Raw genomic sequence first — 12,115 nt, forward strand, 5'->3', positions numbered from 1 at the left:
ATATATTGAATATATATTGATGATAAAATTTAACTTAAATTAAACTATTATTAAATATTACCCCTTAATTTTTTGGAAACATATCCTAACAAATAATATAAAATTAATATACTAATTGGTTAGAATAGCCATTACCCTAACTAATTAGTAAATTAATTAGTTAAAAACTTATCTCAACAAATTCAAACTCTGGTTAAACTAAACTAATTAGTAAATTAATTAGTTAAAAACTTAACTCAACAAATTCAAACTCTAGTTAAACAAGGTTAACTCAGCATATTCTTTCTCTCACCAGCCCCTCTAAAATTTCAAACTCTCTTTTCCAAGGATTTTCTCTCTGCTTCCTACGGTCCTCACTGTTGCCGGTGCCACCAGCCATCGTGCTAAGCCACCGTTGTTGTGCGGGATGATCTTCTAAATTAAGCTCTCTTTGATTGAAAGAATAAGGTCTTCGTACACGAACTGAATGAGCATGTTGGATTTACATTTCTTTCAATAAAGCCACCCCTAGAGTTTTTCACTAGATCCTTATCTTCTTGTCCTATTGAATTCATCATCATCAATGTCAAACTCCAACCTCTACTACCTCTTCTTCCTCCTCCTCCTCCTCCCTCTGCCTCTCCTCCTCATCCTCTACCTCCTAGTCCGCCCCCGCCCGGTCAAAATCCCAATCAAGAACCGCCACGTGTTCATCACCGGCGGATCCAGCGGCATCGGCCTCGCCCTGGCCCACCAGGCCGCGTCGGAGGGCGCACGCGTCTCCATCCTCGCCCGATCCCTCGACAAGCTCGAGCAGGCGAAGCAGGCGATCCAACTCTCCACCGGCATCGACGTGGCGGTCTTCGCCGCCGACGTCAGGGACTACGACGCCGTTTCCAAGGCCATCAGCGAGGCCGACCCTATCGACGTGTTGATAGTCAACCAAGGCGTGTTCGTTCCGCAAGAGCTGGAGAAGCAAGAATTGGATGAGGTCAAGTTCATGATAGACGTCAATCTCATGGGCAGTTTTCACATGATCAAAGCCGCACTACCGTCCATCAAAAACAACCGTACTGACCGCGGGCCCGCCTCAATCGCTCTCATGTCATCTCAAGCCGGTCAGGTAGATAATAATAATAACTAGCATCATCACATGCACTCCACACATTTATCTATTGAAGTTATTGTGTAACTAACTTTTGTTTTGTGTAGGTGGGTATATACGGTTACACGGCGTATTCAGCGAGTAAGTTTGGGCTGAGAGGTTTGGCAGAGGCTTTACAACAAGAGGTTATAGCTGATGACATTCATGTCTCTCTTATATTTCCTCCAGACACTGACACTCCTGGCTTAGTTGAAGGTGTGTATGTACATTTAACCTTAACTAACACATAACTTGATTGCTTAGGATATTTATTGAGTTTTTAGTTCGAAAAAGCTTACAAACTGACACGACAATTAATGTGATTGATGTCATATCGACAATCTACCTATGAGTGAGTTTAGTCGTAGAAGAGTTTAAAGTAATCGCTTTTAGTGTTTAACAAACTTAAAGCGATCATTTTTAGTCTCATGAACTAATGTTTAGGAACCAACATTTGTATATAAGAATTACATTGTTTAACAGGTCACACATCAGTTTGTGCTACTCCTAGGATCACTCTGTATAGTTTGAGCCTTTGAGGCTATAGTTTTGTATTTTACTGCATGATAATTAATCTTTAATTATTGACTGCAAGAGTTAATGATAATTAATATATAATCATTGCTTCAATCCATTTGAGAGTCCTAGAATTATACTCTTTCCAAGTGCACCATATAAGACCATGAGGAATAGTGTTCCACACGTTCATGCTTTGATGGCCCTTAAATCCACTTCTCCAACAAGCTATAAGATCTTTCACAGGTTAATGGATGACCCAAGAGGCACCAAATAAGGAGAAAACCTAGACCAAAGGTCCTTTGCAATAGCACGATGTAGCAGAAAGTGGTTACAAGTCTCCCCTTTCCTTTGCACTTGCAACACCAATAAAAAATGATGATCTTTCTCTTTCGAATATAATCCATAGTGAAAAATTTAGCATGAGCTGAAGTCCAAGTAAAAAAGAGACAAATTAAGGAACCTATCAAATAGAAGTCCGAGGAAAAAAGAGGCAACCTTTGTGGGGTCTTTAGTCTTCTAGATTGCTTGCCAAGGAAAATCCACACTATAGGCTTCATGTGAAGCTTCATGGAAAGATTTCACATCAAATTTGTGGTTCTTTGATAGTGTCCAATAGATCCTATCCATGCCTCTCCCAGAAATATGAGAAAAGTGAAGAATTTGAGAGAAATGTTCAATAGATTCAAGTTCCCAATCATTAAAAGACCAGGAGAAGGTAGGGCACCAAAGAATTTCATCTCTAGATCTATACATATATTGTGCAACAGTAGCATGTTTGTTAAACCTCAATATTATACAAATCAGGGAAGACATTTCACTTTATCAGAACTCAATTTTATAACTGCACTTGTGGAGGATACAAGTAGTAATCTACCATGTGTGAATGCTTAAAAAAAGCCTTTCTTGTTGTATTTTTTCCCCTTTTTAAATGATAAAAAAGCTTTTCTTGTTGAGCACAAAGAATTCTGGAATTGTAAACTCAAGAAAACTTCCCTAAACACAGAATAGCATTGAATCAGCTCTGAAACTTAAAAGGTTAGATAAGATTAGATTATGCATCCATATGGGCAGATCATATGACTCATTTCATGCAATATTGCAATATGTTATATCCATGTATGAAACAGCCACAAAATAAATGTTATTTTTCTTTGGTTGATAATAGGGATTGCATTAGCAAACTGACAAGGAATGATCTGGGTACACAATAAGACAAAAGGTGAAATACATGATCTTCTGGGGAGTAGTATTATAAAGACTACATAATCCATTTGCTGGGAGTCAATGCACTTGCATATCTACTGGCTTTCTGATTGTAGATGTGTTGAGGAGGCTGTTCTTACTGTCCTAGTGGTTACCTGCCTTCATCTACAATGGGATGTATATTTAGAAGTTTCTATTAATATAAATCACCACACCATGCATCATGCCAAAAACAAAAACAACTTCCATCCCCAACTAAGAATTTCACATATTGTGAAAATTTTTCCCTTCTTGTTCTAATATGCTTCCACACACTCACCGTGTAAGGGCCCTTAATATCAGCTGAACGCCACTGATCCTCTTCTTCCCCATATTTCACCCCCTCAAAGGGAATCCCTTTCTGTGCATTGGAAAACTCCAAAATTGGAAAATTACCATCTTTTATTGCTTTGTTAAAACGAGATTGTGATTAAGATTACTACCCTCCAATAGAAAATGCATATAAAGCACAAATGTGTGTTCTATGCTCTGCTTGTTCAAGTATGATGCTACATCGAAATCTTCTGGATTCTCTTTTTTGTTTGTATGTAACTGATTAGGGTTTTTGGACTGATTGCAGAAACCAAGTTAAGGCCACAGCTCACCAGTATCATTGCAGCCTCCTCTGGTGCAATGAAAGCTGATGAAGTTGCCAGGAAAACATTAAGTGGCATCAAATCTGGTAGCTTTTTTATCCCTTGCAACTTTGAGGGTCTGTTGCTGTCTATAGCTACTGCTGGTTTAGCCCCTCAGAGATCATACCTGATGGCATTTGTTGAGATTGTTGCTGCTGGTATATCACGTTTTGCAGCTCTCTGCTTCCATTGGAGCTGGTATGGAAGTATAGAAAAGTGGCACACACAAAATAAAAGTAAGTATTTTACAAAATGCTCTATCAAACATCAAGAGGATTGATATCCCTCACATTGCCTTATCTTTTTTGATGAAACGGAAACTGCCTGCTTTAAAGGTGTAAAAAGGATAAGTATGAATGACTGACTGATCTGACATGTTTTTTGTGTTTGTGTGTGGCGCACATCTGTGTGTGTTCACAACGCATGATATTGACAATCCATAGAAATTCTTATGCAGAAATGCCCCTAAGAACAGTTTTTGGATCATAAATTTATGCATATCAGGGTCATATTTCATTTTTCTCATGACATCACTCCTTTAGTTCTTACTCCTCTTCCAGTTGGTGAATGGTTCAAATTTATTTTATTGTTGCTTCAAGTCAATGTCAGAAACTAGTCCTTTTATCTATATATGTTTGGGTACGATTCTAAACCATTCCTTTGTTGCATAAAATGGTCCAAATTGGCTTGCCCTTTTAATTTCAGTAAGACAATTGCTGGTTTATCATATCATTTTTTACTTCTGAGAAACTTCGTTTAGACTGTCTAGGTTGGTGTCTGAAGTTTTTCTGTTTCCTTGAATCTATGCAAGGCTGTATGCCTATTATTTTGCCTTTTTTTTATGTTCCCAGCAAAGTGGATCCATACATCTGGAATATAACTGCATACCAAAGGAAGTATGCATTTTAACTTCCAAAAAAAGCATTTTAGACAGCATTTAATATGTTAATGAGGCTTGATGTAGCACTGGTAACTTCTCAAGTGAACATGCGTGGTACTCAACTCTTCTTTTTTCTTTTTCTTTTTCTTTTTCTTTTTTTTTTTGAATGGGAGGAACTTCACTCTTGAAATAAAATTGTTACTATACTTTTCTGCGCATTCCTAGAAGATGAAAGTGCACTTGTTTGTCACAATAGTAATGAAACAGAGTAGGGTTGAAATTTCTGTTTCAAATTATAACCTTAGACTTTTTAACTTTTACTCTTATGTTCTACAGAATTTTGCCAGTTCCATGAAGCTATGTCATGGTATGAGGCATAATATGCGTAACAATAAAAAAACCAATTGCTTTTTGGTGCACTTAGTTTATGTTTGAATGTTGGGAATTATTGTTGCAAATGTGATTATATAAATTTTCTATGATCTTTTCTAGTGACTTAAAAGTTCGTGGTACTTACTGTGGTTATGAATTTCTTCAGATCACAGCTGACGGTTATGCTGATCACTACAAGTCCTTTGAGTTTCCCTGGAGTTGCTGGAAGTTGATTTCTCTCATCGTTAAAGTATCATTGCCTTGGAAACTGGAGTTTTGGAATTCTCTTTCACTGTTGTTGGGAATTACAGCAATGGCATGTTGCATGAACAGATGGATTATCATGTTCTTTTTGTTCCCATTCATATTGACATGTCAAGAAAGAAACAATGGGGAACTGAAATCACTTTGTGGCAGATTAGAGCCTTTTGGAATTGCAATTTTGTTTTGATTGAACTTACTTCACTACGGGTTTTTTTTTTTTTTTAATTATTATTATTAAATTTAAGCAGGTGTTAAATTGTCTACTGCTTATAGACTACAAATACTCTGCTTTCCCCCATCTTCTTGCTTATGACCTAAAGTTATGGAGCTGTATTACAGTTATATGTAGTTAGATGCTTCAAATATGTCATCAACACCCATAACTTGAGCATTTGCATCTGCGCATGCAAAAATTTCTGTCTATTTTAACATTAAAAACCTATATTTTTTATTTTATATACTTACTTTTCAAAATACTCTACATCAGATTATCTATTTTATATTACATTCAATTAAAATATCAAATATTCTTGATTTTTTTAATAGTTTTTCTTTCTTCACATACAACCATCATTCACTTTCTTCCTTTATTCTCGAGATATGTAAAGAAAGAATAAACAACTAAATGTAAAATAAATAATATCAGTGTAAATTTATACCGTTACTGTAGCAAATGTGTAAATTTACTCTCTTTTTTATAAGTAATAAGCAAATTTGTAAATTTACACAATTATACATGGATTGATGTGGGTTATTTTTAGGTAAACTATGTAAATTTTACACCTTTTTTTTTTATTATACACGAACTGACATGAATATTCTTATTTTGAAGTATTTGCGCCCAAAAAAATAAATAGAACACAAAAAAGGAAGCCTAGTTAAGAATCAGCTAATAAAATTCATACTTGGAAATAGCTTCTTCTTTTTTTTTGGCTGAATAATACCTGAAAGTATCAATCTTGTCCAGCATCTAGTAAGTATTTGGCCATTAATTTTAAACTTGAGGTAGGAGAGTGTGTGATTTTCAGGATATAAGTTGATAGAGTCCAATCTAAACTTAAAGGGTGGAAGGCCAAACTCTTGTCCCAAGCTGGTAGAGCAACTTTAATCTCATCAGTCCTACCATCTATGCCCCTTTATACCTTTTCCTGCTTCTCAAAGTCCCTGAAACTGTGTGCAATAAATTGGATGCCATTGTTAGATCCTTTTGGTGGGGGCATGATCTTGGTACTAGGAAACTACACTTGGTGAATTGGGGAAATGTCTGCAAACCTAAGAGGTTGGGTGGTCTTGGTTTCAAAAACTTTAGTCTTTTTAACCAAGCAATGATAGCAAAACAATATTGGAGAGTCCAAAACAACCCCAATTCCCTTCTGGCTAGGACTTTCAAACAAAGTACTTCCCACAAGCTCATTAAGAGAATACCATCCCAAACCTCATCATTCATGGATATGGAAAAACATCACAGAAAATCAATACTCTCCCCTTCATCAAGGCCATTGGCTGATTGGAAATGGAAATCAGATACCACTTTCCCATCCAGATTGGTTTCAGTGCTCCAACCAAGTCCTTAGGGAGCACAGACTCGATAATGGCACAGTGGCTGACCTAGTTGATAATCAAACTAAGTCGTGGAAATGTGACCTAGTTAGAAAAATCTATCAACCACCAATTGCTAAGGAGATACTTCAGATTCCTTTACCTAAAACTCAGGGCAACAATGACAAGCTGATCTGGAAGCACTCTCATCTGGAGATTACAAAGTTAATCGGGCTTATAACTTAATTCAGCAAGCTCAGAACATGTCTAACCCTTCATCACAGTATGCTTCAATCCTAGCCCCATCTGTTTGGAATATTTTCTGGAAAGTGAAATTACCTTTGAAAGTTCTTATGTTTATATGGAAATTTCTGCATAATTGCTTGCCTACTTTTGATAATTTGAGGAAGAGAGGTATCCAAGTAGCAGGAAGATGTTTTATGTGTGATGAAATGGAAGAATCTGCTGTACACCTCTTTTTGAATTGCACCTGTGCAAGAGCCATTTGGCATGGCTCGAATCTTGGTTTGAGAGCTTCTGAACTGGAGTATACCTCTGCTGAACAGTGGCTTAGTCAATGCATTATTTCAAGTAAAGACTTGGAGCAGAACAGAATGATCTACTTGCAAACCATCTTCCCCACTCTTTGGTCAATTTGGAACCATAGAAATATGGTTCTGCATCATGGACTGATTCCTAATCCTGTTGATGTTATTTTAATCTCCCAATCTCTTATTTGCAGGTATCAGAAAGCTTTCAACCATCACCAAATGCAGGAAAACAGACCAAGTGCAAAGCAAACCATGCAAAGAATCCCTCACCAGAACTGGCAGCTTCTTATCAAAGTGGCAGCTAGCAAAAATAGTAGAAACTAGGAGATATGGCTATGCTTTTGAAGCTAACACTATGGATGGGGTTACTATCTTCAGAGGTGCAGCTAATAGTGGTAGGCAGTCCACCTACATGGCAACCCAGGAAGCTATGGTGGAAGCAATTTTCAAAGCTATAGACCTAGGACTTGGCAGAATCCTGATTCTTAGCAATCACAAGAAGCTAGTGCAGATCTGCAATTTTTCCAGAAACCCTCATGGCAAGATCAAGCTCTCCTATCAGACCTTTGTCAGTTAAAGCAGCAAAGTTTACGTATATTTGTCCTTTTTGTTCCTAGACTAGTCATGACAAATGTTTTTAAAACAGCCTCTATAGCTGCTAACTGTCCTGGCCGTTTTGTAATGTGAACTAGCCCTGTAAGGCTTAACTTTATATTGCTCCTTTAGTTATATAAATGTTTTTCAGTTGGTATCAAAAAAAAAAGCCTAGAGTATTAGTTTGAAGAATCTGCTAAAAGTTCATACTTTCAAATATTGATACAGATTACAAACTAACAGCATCTAAACCTATATTCTGACCAGGTCTGATTGGGACCGGAGGCCTGTCCAGTCAGGTTTGGTCCAGGGTTTTAACAGACCGAACATACTAGACCGGTCCTAAAAAAATGCAAAAGACCAATGCAAATCACAAGTTTGATTAGAATCTTTAAGATTGAGCTATTTTCGAACCCAAATAAAAAGCCCAGCAGTAGTGCATAACCTCACTATTTTAAGCCCAATATAATAAACAACAAAGTGAACAAACTTGAAACATCATTAATTTTCACAAAAAATCTAAACCGAATATCGACCGAGTGAAGCAAGCCGAGTTTTATTGAGTCAACACCGAGTCATTCACTTCCAAATTCAATGGCCTCCACAATTCTGAAGCGAACAAGCTTCTCCTCCTCCTCCTCCGGCATCCGAATCGGAGGAGTGCCTCTGAGGTACTTCGCGACTAAGGTTGAAGCAGGCACTGACATAGTCGCAACCGCACACAATGTTTCTCTCCAAAAAGCTCGCAGCTGGGATGAAGGTGTTTCCTCCAAGTTCTCCACTACACCTCTCAAAGACATTTTCAAGGTTAATGTTCACTCTAAATTTTATAGTTTAGGATAGATAGTGTTAGTGATGTTATGGATAAGTGCAATTAACTCTCTCTCTCTCTCTCTCTCATGGTATTTCAGGACAAAAGAGTTGTCATCTTTGGGCTCCCTGTAAGTTACTTCTTTAACTTTGTTTGTACATTTGTTCAATTGGGTATTATTCAATTTTTAATAATTTTGCTTTGAAAAATCAATGAACCCAAGTGATGGGGAACATCACAAAGGATTCTTATATAAGCAAAGGATGCACAAGTTGTGGTTGACTTTCTTTGTTTCTTTTTTTGGATTGGCATGTTTGATTTCATGAGTACTTGATTTTATTCTGAAAGTTGAAGCTCAACATAGTGCAAATATTTGGGATTAAGGATTGGTTGTTATTGTTGTTGTATTTGATGAGACAGAAATGATGAAGTCTCTTGATGTGGGATTTAATGTCACTATAACTCAAATAGCCATTATAATTATGATTTGTAATTGACTCATTTATATACTCGTACCATTTTATTGCCTTAACATTAAACCTCGGCAACTTTGTCCAACCAAAGTTTATGCTTTATCACTTTAATCAGGAAGCTATTTATTGCAGAAGTTATTTGTAAAGGGTGAAGTGATGAAAACCAGTTTCTCACAATCATCACAAAGTAATGTTATTATATTGAGGCTTTAAACTTCACACAACAGTAAAGATAAAGCAGTTCTACTGATTGAAGTTCTTTCTTCGCTTTGTTTCAACAATTGTTTGCAACAACAATTAATTGTTACTTCATTGGTCGAATGAGTGTTTAGTTTTTATGAATTACTTGCTCCTTGGAGTTTGAGCGTGAGAGCTTCTTGGGAGGCAGGGAATTTTAATGAAATGGAATTGTGTGAAAAGAATAAGGGAAATTTACTCTATTGTTATTGTTGTGTCCAAGACAGAGATGACCCCACATCAATATCTGCAATATATTGACCTCTCCTTTGATTTTAATGAAATGCTTTGGTGAGATGAATATATATGATTGGCATTTTCTATATCACAGGGTGCATACACAGGAGTTTGTTCACAGCAGCATGTGCCTAGTTACAAGAATAACATTGATAAATTTAGGGCTGAAAAGGTTGATTCTGTCATTTGTGTTGCTGTTAATGATCCATATGTCATGAATGCCTGGGCAGAGAAACTTCAAGCAAAAGATGCTGTAAGTTACCCGAGTCTTATCTCATTGTCTTCAAAATATTGACCTTAACATGTTCTGAATCTCTGTATGTTTATCTTTCTTTCTGCCCTGCCTTTCCCCTCCTTAAATTTGATTTTGAAGGGATTTATGTAGTTGAGTTCCTTATCTCCGCTTTTGCTGGTACAGACTGGTTCATCCTTGTCACCCACATTACCCAGTTTTTCTTTCCCATATCAACCACTTCTTATTCCCCACATCACCCACTTTCTCTTTCTCCATTGCGACTTTTTTCACTTTTTTTTTCTTGGACTTGGTTTGATGCCCACCCACTCCCCACATGACTGTTGTATATATATATATATATATAGAGAGAGAGAGAGAGAGAGAGTATTATAGCAGCAATTCCAAAACAGTACACCTGCACTGATACATTTCATTCCTCTTGCCAAACCGAAATGACTTCCTATGCAGTATTTATAACTTTGAGTTTACCTTTTCCTTTGATGCAGTAAAAATTAACTGCAGTGATATGCCTTATAGTAGCATCACTTTCTTATTTTAATATTTGATTTGATAGATTGAATTTTATGGGGACTTTGACGGAAGCTTCCACAAGAACTTGGGACTAGAGAAGGATCTCTCTGCTGCTTTACTTGGACCTCGCTCTCAAAGGTATAACCCTTGTATGATTTACTTCTTGTTGGAAATTGAGTGGACATAGTGATCGAAGGTGACACTCTAGTTGCCTTCTGGGAAATGGCTTAGATCTAGTTGAATCCATTGACTGTCAAGGGTTTCAATAATACACGTACAATTGATCGTTTCTCTATTAGTTACTAAAAACCATTCAACCGAGGCAAGAATGGTAACTTAATTTTTTTATCAAGAATGGTTTGTGGGTATTCCATTATAGTTTTCCAAAATTCTAAGATGCTGCTGCTTTTTTGATGTAGATGGTCAGCTTTTGTGGTTGACGGGAAGGTTAAGGTTCTTAATGTAGAGGAGAATCCATCTGACTTCAAAGTTTCTGGTGCGGAGGTCATCTTGAAGCAGATATAAACCTACCTTTGTTTTGTATGCAATCCATATGAGTACTCAAATCTTTTGTGAAATCATGTATCCAGTTCTCCAACGACACACCCCGGGAGGACATGTTCAATAAATACATAAGTGTCTTTGATGTTTCATATGTTAATTCCAGAGTTATCCTTTATGTATTTTCCGTCCTCTTTTATTCTGTTCATCTGATATAAGGTGGGTTATCCCACATTGTGAATAAGTTTACCACATACGAGAAGTGAGTTTCAAGGGTTGCACTGATGTTGGTGCTTCTAGTCATATTCCATGCAAGAACTGCTCCCTTAATTGTCTTTCTAGTTGTGTTTCTTCAAGACATGACCCAGTAATTTTACCACAATGCTTGCTATGTGATTCTTGTCCACATTCTTACCAAAGCTACCTCCTCAAGTCGATCTAGGCAGTGTGAAATGCGCTGCTGCAAACTGCTCAACAGATGCATATTTATGGTCTATGCAGTATACTTGACCATATATATCCTGTGGTTATCAGATTTTGGTTTGCTATTCTTTTGAATAGGATGGTCATCTTCAATTTAACTTACTATTGATGGCTTGCTTGAGGATTCTGTTTATGGACAATATTAAACTCGAAAAAGACCGTTACCTAATCCGAGTCCACCTGAACCCATTTACAACTGGCTGTATCACCAGAAATTAGCTTACTTCTTTTTTGGGATAGCTCAGTGCATTTCTGTTTCTTTATAAGTTTAGGTTGATGCTTCAATTTGTTTACATTTTTAGGGTTATTCAACAGGTTGGCACCCAAAAAAAAACAGAGAAAAAGAAGCAATGAGCTTCTGTTTAAGATGCTTACTCAAAAGCGTGAGGGCAATGTTGTGGTAAATACTAAATGCCACCTCCAATAAGATCTGAGGAGCTGTTCTTTAAAAGTTGCAAACGTTCAGCCCATTTGCTTGCTGTAGTGACTTTCCTTTAACTTGCCATGTTTCATCTGTGCATAAAGCAAAGAATTTCATACCTGAATAAAAAGGCAAAAATGGGTCCCAAATCGCAAATATATACATGTACCAAGTGTAACTTGGACTCAACACACACATATAAGGTTTAACTGCATCTTTCTCTTGACTATGATGCAGTTTTAATGTCCCTCATTATCTATTGGTAATAAGCATCTTATCCCTATTATTATTGAAAATTTTTCAACTTTCTAACAAATATGTTTAATAAAAATTTGAATTATATATTATATTTACTGAAAATAACTTTATCCCACGTCCACAAGCAACGCCAAACAAAAAAAAAAAAAAAAAATATATATATATATATATAAAATCAATATTAAGGACTATAAACAACTAAAAGCATT

General features: G+C 36.6%; 2 protein-coding genes across 3 annotated transcripts; both read left to right on the forward strand.

Moving 5' to 3' along the window:
* The first annotated feature begins 275 nt into the window (after window positions 1-275).
* On the forward strand, window positions 276-5,400 carry LOC126689335 (3-dehydrosphinganine reductase TSC10A). 2 transcript variants are annotated; one of them, XM_050384500.1, is made up of 4 exons: window positions 276-1,102; window positions 1,192-1,339; window positions 3,465-3,755; window positions 4,938-5,400. In XM_050384500.1, the coding sequence occupies exons 1-4, from the start codon at window positions 563-565 to the stop codon at window positions 4,946-4,948; spliced, it is 990 nt and encodes a 329-aa protein (XP_050240457.1). In that variant the 5' UTR covers window positions 276-562; the 3' UTR covers window positions 4,949-5,400. The 2 variants fall into 2 exon arrangements, with proteins under 2 accessions (XP_050240457.1, XP_050240458.1); XM_050384501.1 differs by having other exon boundaries at window positions 277-1,102; window positions 4,892-5,400.
* A 2,913-nt stretch (window positions 5,401-8,313) lies between these two features.
* On the forward strand, window positions 8,314-10,926 carry LOC126689336 (peroxiredoxin-2F, mitochondrial). Its single transcript, XM_050384502.1, has 5 exons — window positions 8,314-8,526; window positions 8,631-8,660; window positions 9,572-9,730; window positions 10,287-10,381; window positions 10,663-10,926. Exons 1-5 carry the CDS (start codon window positions 8,314-8,316, stop codon window positions 10,766-10,768), a joined length of 603 nt encoding a protein of 200 aa, XP_050240459.1. The 3' UTR covers window positions 10,769-10,926.
* The last annotated feature ends 1,189 nt before the right edge of the window (window positions 10,927-12,115 follow it).

This window comes from Quercus robur, chromosome 6, assembly GCF_932294415.1.
Source record: "Quercus robur chromosome 6, dhQueRobu3.1, whole genome shotgun sequence".
Taxonomy (NCBI): domain Eukaryota; kingdom Viridiplantae; phylum Streptophyta; class Magnoliopsida; order Fagales; family Fagaceae; genus Quercus; species Quercus robur.

Coding starts and splice junctions, on each gene's coding strand:
- LOC126689336 (XM_050384502.1), top strand. CDS start 8,314: ATGGCCTCCACAATTCTGAAGCGAACAAGCTTCTCCTCCTCCTCCTCC. Junction 9,731..10,286: donor AACTTCAAGCAAAAGATGCT/GTAAGTTACCCG, acceptor TTGATTTGATAG/ATTGAATTTTATGGGGACTT. Junction 10,382..10,662: donor CTTGGACCTCGCTCTCAAAG/GTATAACCCTTG, acceptor TTTTTGATGTAG/ATGGTCAGCTTTTGTGGTTG.
- LOC126689335 (XM_050384500.1), top strand. CDS start 563: ATGTCAAACTCCAACCTCTACTACCTCTTCTTCCTCCTCCTCCTCCTC. Junction 1,103..1,191: donor TGTCATCTCAAGCCGGTCAG/GTAGATAATAAT, acceptor TGTTTTGTGTAG/GTGGGTATATACGGTTACAC. Junction 1,340..3,464: donor CACTCCTGGCTTAGTTGAAG/GTGTGTATGTAC, acceptor GACTGATTGCAG/AAACCAAGTTAAGGCCACAG.